We start from the raw sequence: 14,235 nt of genomic DNA, 5'->3' as shown, positions 1-14,235 counted from the left end.
GATATGTCAGCCTTGACAGCCTTCAGGAAATATCCACCCTTACCTACCTCTTCTTCTTCACCTCCCTTCCTCCTGTTCACCACCCAAGTCCAGATACCTAAATAGCTCATGATGATTCAAATGCCTAAAGATCTAGGGAGATTCAGGGAGAACCAATGACCCACAGTCAGGGATCCACAGATCAATGCTTCAAGACCCAAGATCAAAGATCAATGATCAAAGGCCAAGGAACAAAACAAAAGGCCCAAAGACCAAAGACCCCTCCTAGATGACTGTTAGGGGTATTTATATTCTCAGGCCAACTGCCTTTACCCTGTCCTCACGGCCTCTGGGAACATTCTGAAGTCTCCAACTGTCTTCACCTGTCAATCAAGATGAGACTAACAATTCTCAGAGTTTGAATATAACACATTTCACAGATGAGGAAACTGAGGTAAACAGGATTAAATGACTTATCTAGGGTCACACAACAAGTGTTTGAGGCCAGAATTGGACTTAGGAAGCCTTCCAGATTCCAGGCTCAGCTCCAGCTCTGTCTACTGAGCTACCATTATTAAAAATTGATACATTTTTAAAAAATTTTAAAATGTATTCCTCATCCAGGGTATGTTGTACCTTATAGAAACTACCTCCATCATGCTCCTATCCTAGATCTTCCTACACCTGAAACACACAAGATTTTGAAAACTGACATGATGCTTAGGCTTCAACAATATTGATTTTTTAAAATATTATATTTATATTAGCCAATTTTTTTTCCTTTTGAGGTCTAATAAGTTATTTTCTCCTTTTTAAAAAAACTCACTTAAAGCTAATAAAAGTAATTGGCACCCTGTGAGAAAAGGAACTCTCTACATAAATTATGTAATATATAATCCTTCCATTGTAGCATGTTTCAGGGGAAAGAACACTGCATTTGGAGTCAGCTGACTTAGCTTAGACTCACAGCTCCAACATTTACTGCCAATATAACCTAGGGCAAGTCATTTTTGCCTCTTCAGGCCACAATTTCCTCATTTCTAAAATGAGGGAGTTGGATTAAATTTCCAAAGTCTTCTGCTCCCAAATCTATGGTCTTATGATATGTTACATATAATATAGACTTTATAGTTTGGCAGGAGAGTGTTTTAAAAACTACAAAGAATAAAATAAGAAGACATGTTATCTACAGTTATCTTAATAATAATTAGAATAGGTTATTTTACATAGTGCTTTAAAACTTTAAAAAGCACTTTACAAATATTATTTGATTTGATCCTCATAATAACTCTGAGAGGTAGATAATATTATTCCCATTTTATAAATGAGAAAACGGAGACAGACAAAATGAATGTAACTTGCCCTCCTATTTAGGGCCATAGAAACTATTTAGGGCTATAGGGTCAGAATTGTCTGAGGCAGAATTTGAACTCAGGTCTTTTGAACTCTAGGTCTAATCCTCTATCCACTGCACCCTATTTTTATTCTGTCTAGATTATAACCAGAATTATTCATTAATCCTATTTATAAATCCATGTACTCCTAAAATCAAAATGGCTAAAAAGGCTGTTTTCTTATCTTCCAATTCATCTTGCCCTGAAATTACATCTATAAATCATTCAATAATATTTTATTTCTTTCTCAATGTAAAAAAATAAGGAAATAATTTTTCCATTTTCCAATAATGACAACAGTTTAAGATATTAATCTACTATTTTGTGAAGAAGAAAGGAGAGGAGAGAGAAGAACAGATGAGAAGAGAATAGAGAGAAGGAGATGGAGAAGAAAGAAAAAGGGGAAGGAAGAGGAGAGAAAAGCTATTTTAAAAGAATACAATGTACTTCAAAGTTGATTCAAGGAAATTTCCATTGATCTGAATAATAAATAAGCTAAAGTCATGATAACATACAAACTCTGTTCACTACTTCAAATGCAAGCATAACCAATTTTTTCATGCCTTTGTAGAGTTCATATGGTACTGTTCGCCTTTTGTCTAGACAGTACACACACAGCATCTCTCCAAGTGTCTGTTTAAATATGTGTCACATGGTATGGTGCTAGCCTGATATCCTTTCTCCTTTTTTTTTAACATTTTAATCTATTTTTGCCTTTTTGTTTTTAAATAGCAGAGATTTGAGATCATCACCCTCCTGCCAAAAACACATATGAAGCAGGATAAGTAGAGAGGGTGAATCATCAGAAGAAAAAATAATGAGGATTAAGGGGTTGTTCACTGCATTTATTAAGAAGCAGTGTTTACCAAACTAGAACTTTGCTGGTGGTACTTTTAAAATTCCTTTCTAAATATTCCATGATAATGTTTTGTCCTTACATAAGCTCATTTCCCTAAGGGGCTCCAGGAGTTTTAATAGTATTTAAATCATATCTGGATTATGGTTAGCCATGGCTTCATTCACGCACTGCTGAATGCAGTTTGTGTAACCATTTCCTAGCATCTATATTTCTCAGCCATCTTTCCCTTATACTTCAAGTATTTTTATTTCTCTCCAGAATGAGCAATAATAACAATAACAAAAGATTGCATTTCAAAGCTCTAATTTCAGTTACTACCTATCAAAGTCCATTACTGTAGCCCAGAACAAGTCACAGATTTAATTCTGAAATGAGTCTACACATCCCTAGGAAAAATTACATACAAACATTATTTGGAGGCTAACAAATTTCATTTGGGCATTAAGCATCCAAGGAGAAAAAAAACAGATCTCCATAATCTTCCAAATGTCCAGACTGCCTATATCTGTTCATTTCAGTATTACTATACTAATATTTTCTTGACACTCAAATTGCAAGAAAAGCTTCACTTCTCAAGTCATTCTAGTAGTAAAAAGGAAGAGCCCTAACCTCTATTTCAAGAGTAAGTACCCTGATTCTTTCCCCTGAGGACACCTGCATTGGCGTCTTAGGTCACATGTACAGGTACTACCCTTTTATCCTTGCAGCTGCTTCTACTTTGAACCCTTTGATTAAAAGGTGAGCCCTTTAGTTAACAGGTCCTCACTTGGTGGCAGAGCCTCGTCCACCCTCTGGTATCGGCTAACATCCTGACGCACTGAAGGTAGCGATCGCAATGGCTGGTGGCCGTTGGCTTGAGCACCTAGGATTAAAGGTAAAAAGTTATCTGGGTATTATCTTTTCCTGTCAGTGCTGAAATACCCTGTAAGATGTACCTGAAAATTTTTTCCTCCCTCTAGATTAATCTCCTGGGTGGAGACTTGGGTAATCATCTGGACCAATCTGCATGCTTATAAAGTAGACATGACTTTACACAGACATGCACATGCGCCACCTCCCAATACAGTTTTCTATCCCAATACTTTAGGGATCACAATTCCTAACACAGGAAGAATAGAAATGGAAAAAAGGAATGAGGTGAATAATTTAGGGAGGAATCAAATCAACTGCAATGTTAGTTTTTTTCTAGGATAAAAAAAAAGGGTATGGCGAGAAGACCTTTATGATTTAAACATCTGGTGATGTTTTCCTTTGACTTTGTTAATGTGTCAATAATAAAACATTTAGAAATGCCCTAATCTACTTTGGCCTATATATACATAAGCAGTCTCTTATACAGCATGTTCGCTTTCTCCTATACAGCATGTTCACTTTCTCCTATACAGCATGTTCGCTTTCAGAAAGCCAAAATTTTATTTGCAAACTGAGGTCTTAAATTGCCTCTTGGCCAACATACTAGCATTATTTATTCTTCAAGTGTAATCATGCTCAGCAATCTGGCTGACATTTCTTGTGCTGCAGGTGGCAAGAAACAGAGAAATATTTTATGCAAAGCACATGCTTAGGCTTTCATTTCCAAGGTTGTATTTTGACAAAGATATAACTTCATAGTTCTTAAAAGGCTCTGAGGACTAATTATAGCACTACTGTGACCGGGCTGTTTGTTTCAGATCATTCCCTTCCCCCTTCCCATAATATGCTTTCTTCTTCCTAATTAAAGCCATTGCTTAGCTGAGGTCTGTCATGTATGACTTCAGAATTTCCTTTGACAGGAGGAAGTTTTACTAGACATAGCCACTGTATACTTTTAAAGCCTCAATGTAGTGTAGAGACAACCCTGGGCTCCTACAGGATATAATAATGGCTCACAAGCTCCTTTCTAGTCCCATCAAATGGAATGGTTTTTGAGTGTGAATCTGACAAGAGACTGCACCAGTTCAGTTCAGAGAGGTTTATTATTGACTCGTTATGGGATGATAAATTGTTTGTGTCCAAGGCAACTTAAGATTATTTAATAAGGTGTGTGGGAAAAGAGAAGGAAAGTGATGATGGTGGATCTTTTTCACCAAAATATCACAAATCTGAGGTACCACATTGAAATTCCATGCTTTTTTAATAATTCCTAGAAACAACCATTCGCCTTTTAAGATTGGTAATAAGAAGCAAGCTATTTGTAAAAAAAATAAACTTAAGAGAAAAAGATTTTCTATGAATGGATACATGTTCAGTAAAAACATAATTAATTACTCAGTAGTTCTGGAAATACCATTTAAACATTATTTCCCTCTGGGTTTACCCACTATTGTTACCTCCAGTAGCTCCTTCAGCCTGAGCAGTGGCCCCTTCACAAGCTTCTTGGGCATCCCCAGTGTCGTCTTCATGTGAGCTCTCTGCAGTAGCCTGAAGACTATTCCTCCTCTGCCAGATCTCCCCCATCTCCTCTCCATTGGGCAGGGCAGGCATTTCTGCCCCCTGCCCTTCCTCCTGACCACTGGGTACCCTTACCACAGGCAGAGACCCAGGGGTGCATACAGAATCCTGTGACTCTGAAGCAGGACCACTGTTGCCAGGCTCTGCAGCACAGGCTCCTTCTTCTTCTTCCTGAGATGAAAATGCTGGGGTTTCAGGAAACCGGGCACTCTCCAAAGAAGAGCACCGGGTATCCACTGAAGATAGTTGTGTGGTAACACTCTCATTGCAGGAACTATCAGCCCCTTCCACATCACTCTCTCCCTCAGGCCTGGTGCTGGCCTCACTGACACTCTCAGTCCGGGCAGGGTCACTGGGCTCTGTTTCAGATGATACTTGGGAAGGTTCAGACCCCTGGTCAATAGACTCAGTCTCACTGATGGCCCTTCTGCTTTCTCCTGGTGCATCAGAATTCCCTGGGTCTACATCACTGGGGAGCTGGTCACCCTCTTGAGAGTCACACAATTCGCCACTGCCCTGCTCTGCACTTGGCTGAGGTTCTTGGCCATTTTCTCCTTCTTCTGCAGCTGCATCTGAAACTGAGGAACTGTCAGGAACCTCTGGAAGTTCTTCCTCTGGTTTATTCTCAAAGGAAGCAGCTTCAACCACTGGGTCTTCCTCCACCTCAGTAGGATTGGTGTCTGGCTTTGCCTGACTCATCACTGAGTTCCCTTCATCAGTTCTTGAAGCACTACTAAACATTACCAATCCTCCTTCCTCTTCCAAGGAGGAAGGATAACCCAGATCTTGCTGAAACTCATGATCCTCTTCATCGGAGTCAATATGAAGCATGGCATTGAGTCTAGTATCAGTGGGGAAACTACTTCTTAGTTTGGGAGAAGCTCCAAGGGACCTCTCAGCACAGGCAGATGTCCCAGGCCTGGAATGACCATTGTGTTCAATGGCATCTAGATAATCATTCAAAGAATCCTGCCGTCCTCTGGGAGGGGAGGTCCTGGAAGAACTAGAGGTTAGATCCTCTGGGTCTATTTCCATAGTAGAGCTAGTCCTAAAGGAATGCTTTGGAGTGCCATCTGGAGCACTTTCCTCAGAGATTGGACCATTAGAACAAACTGGAGGGGAGTCATGATGTCCTCCTGGCATGTCCTCATCATCAGAGGGACTTCCCAGATCTCCATTCACAGAATTCACTCCAAGGATGGTGCCAACTGCTTCTGGTGAAGCATCTAAATAGAAACACAACATTTAGAAAGTAAATATATGGAATTAGTTTGCTGTATATCAACAGAACTCAAGAAACATTTATTGCTTTCAATTTAATTAGAGAAACAATGAAGGAGGAAAGGTTTATCCTACAAATTCTGTTCCCAATGACTTTCATTAAATTCTCACAACCAGTGTGTTTTCCCTTTAATTTGCGCTCTCTCTCTCTCTCTCTCTCTCTCTCTCTCTCTCTCTCTCTCTCTCTCTCTCTCTCTCTCTCTCTCTCAAAGCATAATGACATCTTAGGTTATTCATTCTTTGTGTCTTATGGAATCCATTGTATAAAATTTCATAGTTTGAGCTGTAGTACAAAAGGAAGACCATGGAAGAAATTACTCTCAAAGTAGCCCCTTTAGCATTTGGGAGTCCAGGAAAAATGAAAGCATTGTACATGGCAATGAAATTTTAAAATTTAGGGTGACCGTGGGGGAAGGAGGACACAGAACTTTCAAGGATTATACATTAAATCTTTTTTAATATACATTAAATCTTGCCTAATAGAAGATTAAAATTTTATTTTCATTACCATGTACATTAGCCATATAAGTTGAGGGAAACATTTGACTATCCGATTAGGGACTTTTCTCATCATTAACGAATTACAAAAGTTTTCTATGTTCTAAACTCATTCAGTATATGTCAGGTCAGTTTGCTATGGCAGCTGATATTTGATATTTGGAGTAACACTGCAAAACTATAGCCTGATTTCAGAAGACAGGCATAACCCAGATGCTTTTGTGAAATGGACTTTAACATGTGCCTTGGTAATGTCAATAGCTAATTTCTTCTGACAGCTCCTTTTCTTGATCCAACTGCACAAACACAAAAGGATACTTGAAAGAAACTCAATGTGTTTCCTCTAATAGCCATTTACTCACACAGATACCTCACCTTCATGAATAGAAGATGTAATCTCAACTTTGAATTGGAGATACCCACTCACATGGTCAGCTGGGAGCCTTCTGCCAAGGTTGTAGCTGAGCATTTGATCACTGCAAAAAAGAAACAAATGGCTTTTTTCAGGATCATTTCTTCTCCTTATATGAGCCATGCCTCAAATTCTATAAGATTTAGCTGAAATTTCCCTGTGACTTTCAGGTACTTTTATTCAGAAATCAAAGTCTCAAAAAGTGGTATATATGACTACAGTACTATAATTTTTTTATGAGTTAACACTGGGTTTCAAGTTGAAAGACTAAAAGAAACCATGCTGTGGGCATGTGAAATTGTTCATAAAAATAGAAAATATAACACAGCATGAATAGAGTATTTCTTTAGAAAGATAACAAATTATTTCCCTATTGTTAATAAGTATTTGGTAGGGTCTTTTGGAAATCACTAGCTGCAAAACTGTAAAGGATCTAGTTTTTTTAGTATCATATAAAATGGGAATGTGACTAGATAACAACATGCTGATACTCCTCATATTTTATAAGAACAAAGCTAAAAATTATTCTATCCCATGTTGCATAGTCTGGGTGGCAGAGTGGAAAGATCATTGAACCAGTTCTGGAATCATAGGAAAATCCTTTACTTAATCATCAATGAACCTACCAACTAAGCATCTGTTAAACATCTACTAAGTGGTAGGTACTGCAGTAGGCATTAGGAATACAATTACAATTACATAATATGAAAAAGATCCCTTCTCTCAGGGAGTTTAAATTCTAATAGGGAAGACAAGTATAGATACAGTGTGTTCTAAAAGTCTTAGTGTAGTTTTGAACTTTAATAGCTTTTTTTAGCTTTAATTTTAGAGCCTAAAACTGCACAAGGACTTTTGAGACATCCTGTATATATGTTCAAAATAAATATAACATGAATAAATGCAAAACAGTGAACTTGAAGATAGTTTAGGAGGGAAAGCTTCAACAGCTTTGATTCATCATCTGTAAAATAACTCAATATCAGACTTAATATTATCTTCCATTTCTATGATTCTTCAGTACCCCAAACCAATGTATTCATAAAAGGCCTTTGCTAAAGGTAAGTAGCTTTTATTTTAGACACAAATACCTTATTCTTAAATTAAAAAAAAAAACCTTTATCAACTCAGGTGTTACCAAAACATAACCATTTCTGCTCTCACACTGCCCTCTAATGGATAGAGCTGAAGAAAAAAATAATGAACAAAGACAGTTAAATATCATATGGACTACATTAAATCATTTACCTAAAATGAACTAATGTCATTTGTAACTGTCCTCAAAATCCTTTGACTTACAAGAACTTTAGTTAATAATATTCCAGATGTACATGGATACAACACTTTATATACCATCTTATTTGTTTCTTATAAAACACAGTAAGTACTACAGTGGTCATTTATTTTATTTTGCAGATGAGAAAACTGAACCTCAGATATCTAGATATGGACATGGACATGGACATAGATATAGATATAGATATAGATATAGATATAGATATAGATGATATAGATATAGAGGGAGGAGTTGGGACGATGTTATTGATTATGGCATACAGAGTTGGAAAGGGAGGCAAGGGTGTGGAAGAGTGATACAATGGAAAATTCTGGACACTTGTTGTCTGGATAGGGATGGTAGAGAACTTTCCTAGTTACTTTATGATGACATATATTACTCACATTGGGCTTGGCTAACAAATGTATAATAATAATAATAATAATAATAATAATAGCATTTATTTAATACTTTAAGGTGGCAAATCACTTTACAAATATTACCTCATTTGAGCTTCACAACAATCCTAGGAAGTGGGTGCTATTACTACCCTCACTTTACAGATGAAGAAATTGAGTCAAAGATTAAGTGATTTTCTCAGTGTTACACAGCTAATAATTGACAGAGGCCAAATTTGAACCCAGGTCTTCTTGACTCCAGAACTACCACACTCACAAGAAGTCATAGACTTATTCCATCTTAGAACCAGAGAAGCTCTCACTGTTAACAGGGGGACCCAGAATGAATAGATTTTCCATTAAGCAAAGAAAAATCTCTATAGAGAGAATCAGCTAAGTTTATAGATTCATGATTTATAGTTTTAATTTCATGCTGTAGACACTCTCTTCCATCATTCTCCACCCCAACTCTTCCATTGCCTGAGATGGTTGAAAAATATTCTGTTTTCTTAAAAGGAAGATTATCTGGTTTCAATGAGAGGTTTTATAAAATATACTGGCATTTAATTGAGTTTCTCTTGGATGTAATTGGAAGAATTCAAAACACTGGAAAAGGAGAGCTCTGAAGAAAAATTAAGTGGCCGCCTGAATCATGTTGTTCAGAGAAACAAAATATATTTCTCTGTTAGGGAAATCTATGTATTTGATAGGGTACCCTATATGGTAAAACTTCATTCATTTAGGATTTATGACAATCTAGACAAAAAATTTATCTTTCATAGCCAGAGGTTTCAATACACAAATCAAAAGTTTGAGAAGTAAACTATAAGAGTTGACATACCCATAGTTTTGCCAAACCCAAAAAGACTATGAAGGGAGATAATATATAGCCCAGGCAATGGAGTGATTAACGAGAGGGCAACATGTAGTAGAAACAGTGTATCAGTCAGAAAAAAATGAAAAGAAATGAGGGAACTTTCTCAACTTGCTGTATGGATATGGAAAAGAACTATAGAGCTTCAGATTTTCTATTCCAATTGTTTCTTTGTTTATCCAGGTGCTCCTCCTTTAGTCCCTAGTACACTGAATCAGAGGGAGGGGGGTTATTCCTGATTGCTACTTCCAGTACCATCACTCAGTAACATCTTCTCTTTTCAAGTTATTCCATATCTATTCTGAATTTTTAGAATTTAGCATAGCCATCTATTAGCTTCCCAGACATTCTCTCATTTCTCAAAGAGTTCAATTTCTGACTCTTGTGTGTTCTCCAAAACCTTTGTGGAAAGAACACTGGCTGTGGAGTTAGAAGACTTGGGTTCAAACCCCACTACCTATGTGGGCAAGTCACAATCTTCCTTGTCCTCAGTTACCTTAGCTGTAAAATAAGGGGATTGGTCTAGATGGCTTCTGTGGTCCCTCAGAAGTCCAGATCAATGATCCTACAATATAATGGGACTTCAACACAAAAATCGATTTCCTCTTCAACAACTCAGTTTCCCAGTTTACTGATGTCCTCTCTTATGATATATATATATGCGCATATATATAATTTTATTCGATTTCAGCCACAAACATTCTCTGTATCCCATTATCATTCATTGCTGAGTGATTGCTCTTTATTTTAAAAGCTGAAATTTCCTAAGTGATCATAATTTTCAGTTTTCGATTTCTCCCTTTAACTAACTCCTCATAAAATTTGTGTGTTGTCATCCTCATGGCCTTGAATTCCTTGACTTTTTCCTGTACTTATAGCCTATCAAACCTCCTCTGGCATTATATTCTTCCTTTCACCATGTCAAGTTCACAGTTGGCCAGTTCAACTACTACTGTCTTTTACCATTGTATCCCTAGATCCCTTGCTCCAGCCATGGGGACTGTCAAACCTCGACCCTGGTTACCAATAGCAAATATTCCTCTTTTCTTACTCCCACACTGCTGATTATCAGCTGACAAAGTCACACAAATGTACTAAATGGGTCCACTAAAAATGAATATTATTTGTTCTTACAAATGTCCAACAATCCTTTCATTCTTCCTTAATGGATCCTCTTATCACATTCTCTGGCAAGGCAATTCCAAAATTTCATTTCTGACTTTGAGTCCCCTATAGCTCCCATTCCTATCTTCTCCTCAACAGATGACACCACTTCTGTTTTTTAATTAATTTATTTGTTACATTAAAATACCCAATAAATTCCCTCCTTCCCCTCCCCCATTAAAGAAGGCATCATTTGACAAAACAATTTTTGTATATATAAAATTATATCTTGTTTCTATTTATCAGTTCTTTCTTTGTATGTAGACTAGCACAAGTCATTCTTCAAATATTTCCATTGCTTTATATAATGTTATCTTGGTTCTGCTTGTTTCACACGTCATGATTTCATGTAGGTCTTTTCATGTCTTATAAGATTAACCTGTTTGTTGTTTCTTTTGGCACAGAAGTATTCCATCAGAATCATATGTCCCAATTTGTTCAGTCATTTCCCAAATGATGGGAATCCCTTCAGGTTTTTGCCATCACAAAGACAGTTGCTATAAATATTTTAGAACAAATAGGTTCTTTCTCTTTTTTCCCTAATCACCTTAAGAAATAAGCCTAATAGTGGTATTGTTGGGTCAAAAGGTATACACAATTTTGTAACTCTGAGCATTATTCCATATTGACTGAGAAGTTAAGATCATCCCCTACCCCATCTCCTCGAAATCAATATTTCTAAAACTAAACATCATCTTTTCCTAAAATCTGTTCCCCTTCTACACCACTACATCTCTCTTAATACTATCACCATTTTCTGAGTTGTTTAGACTTGAAACCTTAATGTCATTTTCAACTCCTCTCTTACCCCTTATGTAGTTATAAAGTCCTGCCAATTTTTCTCCTGCTGTATTTTTAATTTCAACAGATGATACTCTAGTCCAAGTCCTTATCACCTTGACTGAACTATTGCAACAGTTCCTTGATTTCCATTCCTCTATTTTCTACTTCCTTAAATTCATTCTGTAAGCTTTCAGTCAGACTGATGTTTATTTTAATCACCACTCTTCTCTTCAAAATCCTTCAGTAGCTCTCCATTGACTACAAAGTACAATCCAAATTCCACCAACTGATATTAAAAGTGCAATCTGGGCTCAGATTGTATCTCTAAACATGTGGCCAACTATTCACTTTTCTCTCTCCCAGAAGTTCTCAACTTTTTTGTGTGTGATGAACCAACTCGACATTCTGATGAAGTATATAGAGCTCTTCTCAGAATAATGTTTTTACATACACAAAATAAAAGAACATAGGACTACAAAAAGAAAGAATTATATTTAAATAGTTACCAAAATATTTTAAAATTTTAGAATACATAAACCTCAGATTAAGAACCTGAGCTCTAGCCAATCTGGCTTACTCATCCTCCCTTAATATATATAAATCTCTCCCTCTGTGCCTATGATCATGCCATTTCCTCTATCCTCTCCCTTTATATGAATCATAGCCATTATTCAAAAATGAGTTCAAAAAGCTCTCTCTGTCCATGAAACCTTTCCCATTACCTGGTTCAATAGCAATGGTCTTATTTACTCAATACTTATTCAGTGTCAACTCATGTACAAAGCACCTTCTAAGCAATAGACTTTGGTACCATGTCTGTGACTTATCACATGCTTCACTGTGGTATAATTTTCCTTTTTTGTGTATGTCTTGTCCCCACAGCTCTTTGCTAAAAGCTCTTTGAAAACAGGGCTCAAACTTTTAAGCCTCTTGGTATTTCCCTCAATGCCTTTCACAAGTAGGGACTCAATAAATGTTTGTTGATTAATGTGATAGTAATCAAGAGCTCTAACTATATGAATCAACCATTCCATTAATGATTTATTTTTGCTCTTTGATGTTAAATGAAGTACATAGGTAGCAGTGACAGGAACTTCCTCATACTTGAATTTGTTGATAGTAACTAAATTATATCACTTGTTTGTGTACCCTAACATCAATCTAGAGCTCATGTGTACTTATTTAGGAGAATTTGTAAAAGGATTTTATGTCATATGATATGAGCTTAGCACCCTGGGTCCCTGGGTTCCTTGGATTTGGTAGTTCAGATTTTGCTTTATCTTGCCAGAGTCCACACACTCATGTTACTTCCCCACCTACTCCAGTCAGGTCTCCTTTGTCCGAACCATTCCTTTCCCTGCCTCCTTCTTGGTAACCTGGATTCCACCCTAGGAGACTCAGTTTTGATGGGTCAGTTTTTACATTATCTCAATGGACCCAGTGTTGTGGGTGCACCCTGTTCTACATAAGGCTACAGACTCTGCATCCCCTAACCTAACCCTTTTAGCTTTCCTTATGTGTTGTCTTTCTGCATGGGAATATGAGATACTTGAAGGCAAGGTCTAGTCTTGCTTGATTTATATCTCAGCACTTAGCACAGAACCTAACTCATAGTAAACAATGAATGCTTATTAATTTGTCACTAGTGTTTAACTACTGTAATCCAACTAAATTCATATTTAGAAGCATATTTTTGATGAGTTGTGATGAATACCAACATTTGGTTACTAATTTTATCATGACATCAATATCCTTTTAAGGTAAAATAGTCCTTGGATTTGGAAGATTTTTACTTTACCCTCTGTTCCGTTGAAAATGTCTTCCATGGGAACAAAGGCAAAACAATAAAAAATAAAAAAATAAAAAAAGTTTCAGTATTTCTTTCCTTCAGATCTCAGCTAAAATCCCACCTTCACACACACATATCTCATTTGTATATAATTTCTTGTATGATGTGTAAAAGGGAATTCTTTGTTCTCTTTGAGTTTATACTTGTGAAAAGGAATCCTTTATTCTCTTTGTCTATTTTGAGTTAACACTCCGGTTAACAATAACTTGAGTGCTCCATCTACCTTTTGATTGAATGAACAAAAGATTGAACTAGGTGGAGGAGCTTGCAAACCACTTAGAGAATTCACACCCTCAGAAACTCAATCAGTCAGGAATCTGTGATATGAACTAAAACCTTCAGAGGTAAGAAATAGATCCCACCTCCCATCTATATTTGCTATGTCAGACACATAAACTAAGCAATAAAATGTAGATTTGTTATAATTTTGTTAAATTATAATAAAAACATTCTAAGACTGATCTGGAAATATATGTGCATGAATATATATACATATAAATATAAATATATATATAATTAGATCAAAGCTTTTACTAAATGATTACTACACAATATAGTCACTGCTCTCAATAACTTTACATTCCAACAGAAACAATAAGACATAAAAGGGATCTGAAAATCTGAGCTGGAGGAAGATTAATTGCATTAAATTTTCAAAGTTTAACTGCTCAAATAAATATACTTTAATTTATTCCAAGACTACACTGATGATTCATTCTGTGGGTGAGATCATGTTGATACATGAAAATGCTTTAGGTCTTGTCAATTCAGAAGCAAAATTCTTTTGGATGGACTAGATTAGTATTAAGTAATCCCTCACTTTATTTAGAATACTGACCTATAAAAAAAACTGGAAAGATCTACATGAACTGATACAAAGCGAAGTGAGCAGAACTAGGAGAACATTATACACAGTAACATCAATATTATAGTATAAACATTTCTTAATGACAGCTATTCTGAGCAAAACAGGGATCCAAGACAATTCTCAAAGACTCCTGATGAAAAACACCATCCGCCTTCAGAGAAATGAATACAGAT

At 36.4% G+C, this 14,235-nt stretch overlaps 1 protein-coding gene across 1 annotated transcript in view; it reads right to left on the bottom strand.

Moving 5' to 3' along the window:
* Positions 1-14,235, bottom strand: part of HECW2 (HECT, C2 and WW domain containing E3 ubiquitin protein ligase 2) — a 289,847-nt gene that overhangs the window by 129,244 nt on the left and 146,368 nt on the right. The window contains exons 7-9 of the mRNA XM_044669680.1: positions 6,817-6,917; positions 4,542-5,888; positions 2,999-3,094 (exon numbers count right to left, since the gene is read on the bottom strand). Coding sequence (XP_044525615.1) covers positions 2,999-3,094; positions 4,542-5,888; positions 6,817-6,917 — 1,544 coding nt within the window. The remainder of the gene's footprint in view (positions 1-2,998; positions 3,095-4,541; positions 5,889-6,816; positions 6,918-14,235) is intronic.

This window comes from Gracilinanus agilis, chromosome 3 (assembly GCF_016433145.1).
Source record: "Gracilinanus agilis isolate LMUSP501 chromosome 3, AgileGrace, whole genome shotgun sequence".
Taxonomy (NCBI): domain Eukaryota; kingdom Metazoa; phylum Chordata; class Mammalia; order Didelphimorphia; family Didelphidae; genus Gracilinanus; species Gracilinanus agilis.
The sequence above is the reverse complement of the archived record's forward strand: the minus strand, read 5'-3'. Positions and strand labels throughout refer to the sequence as shown.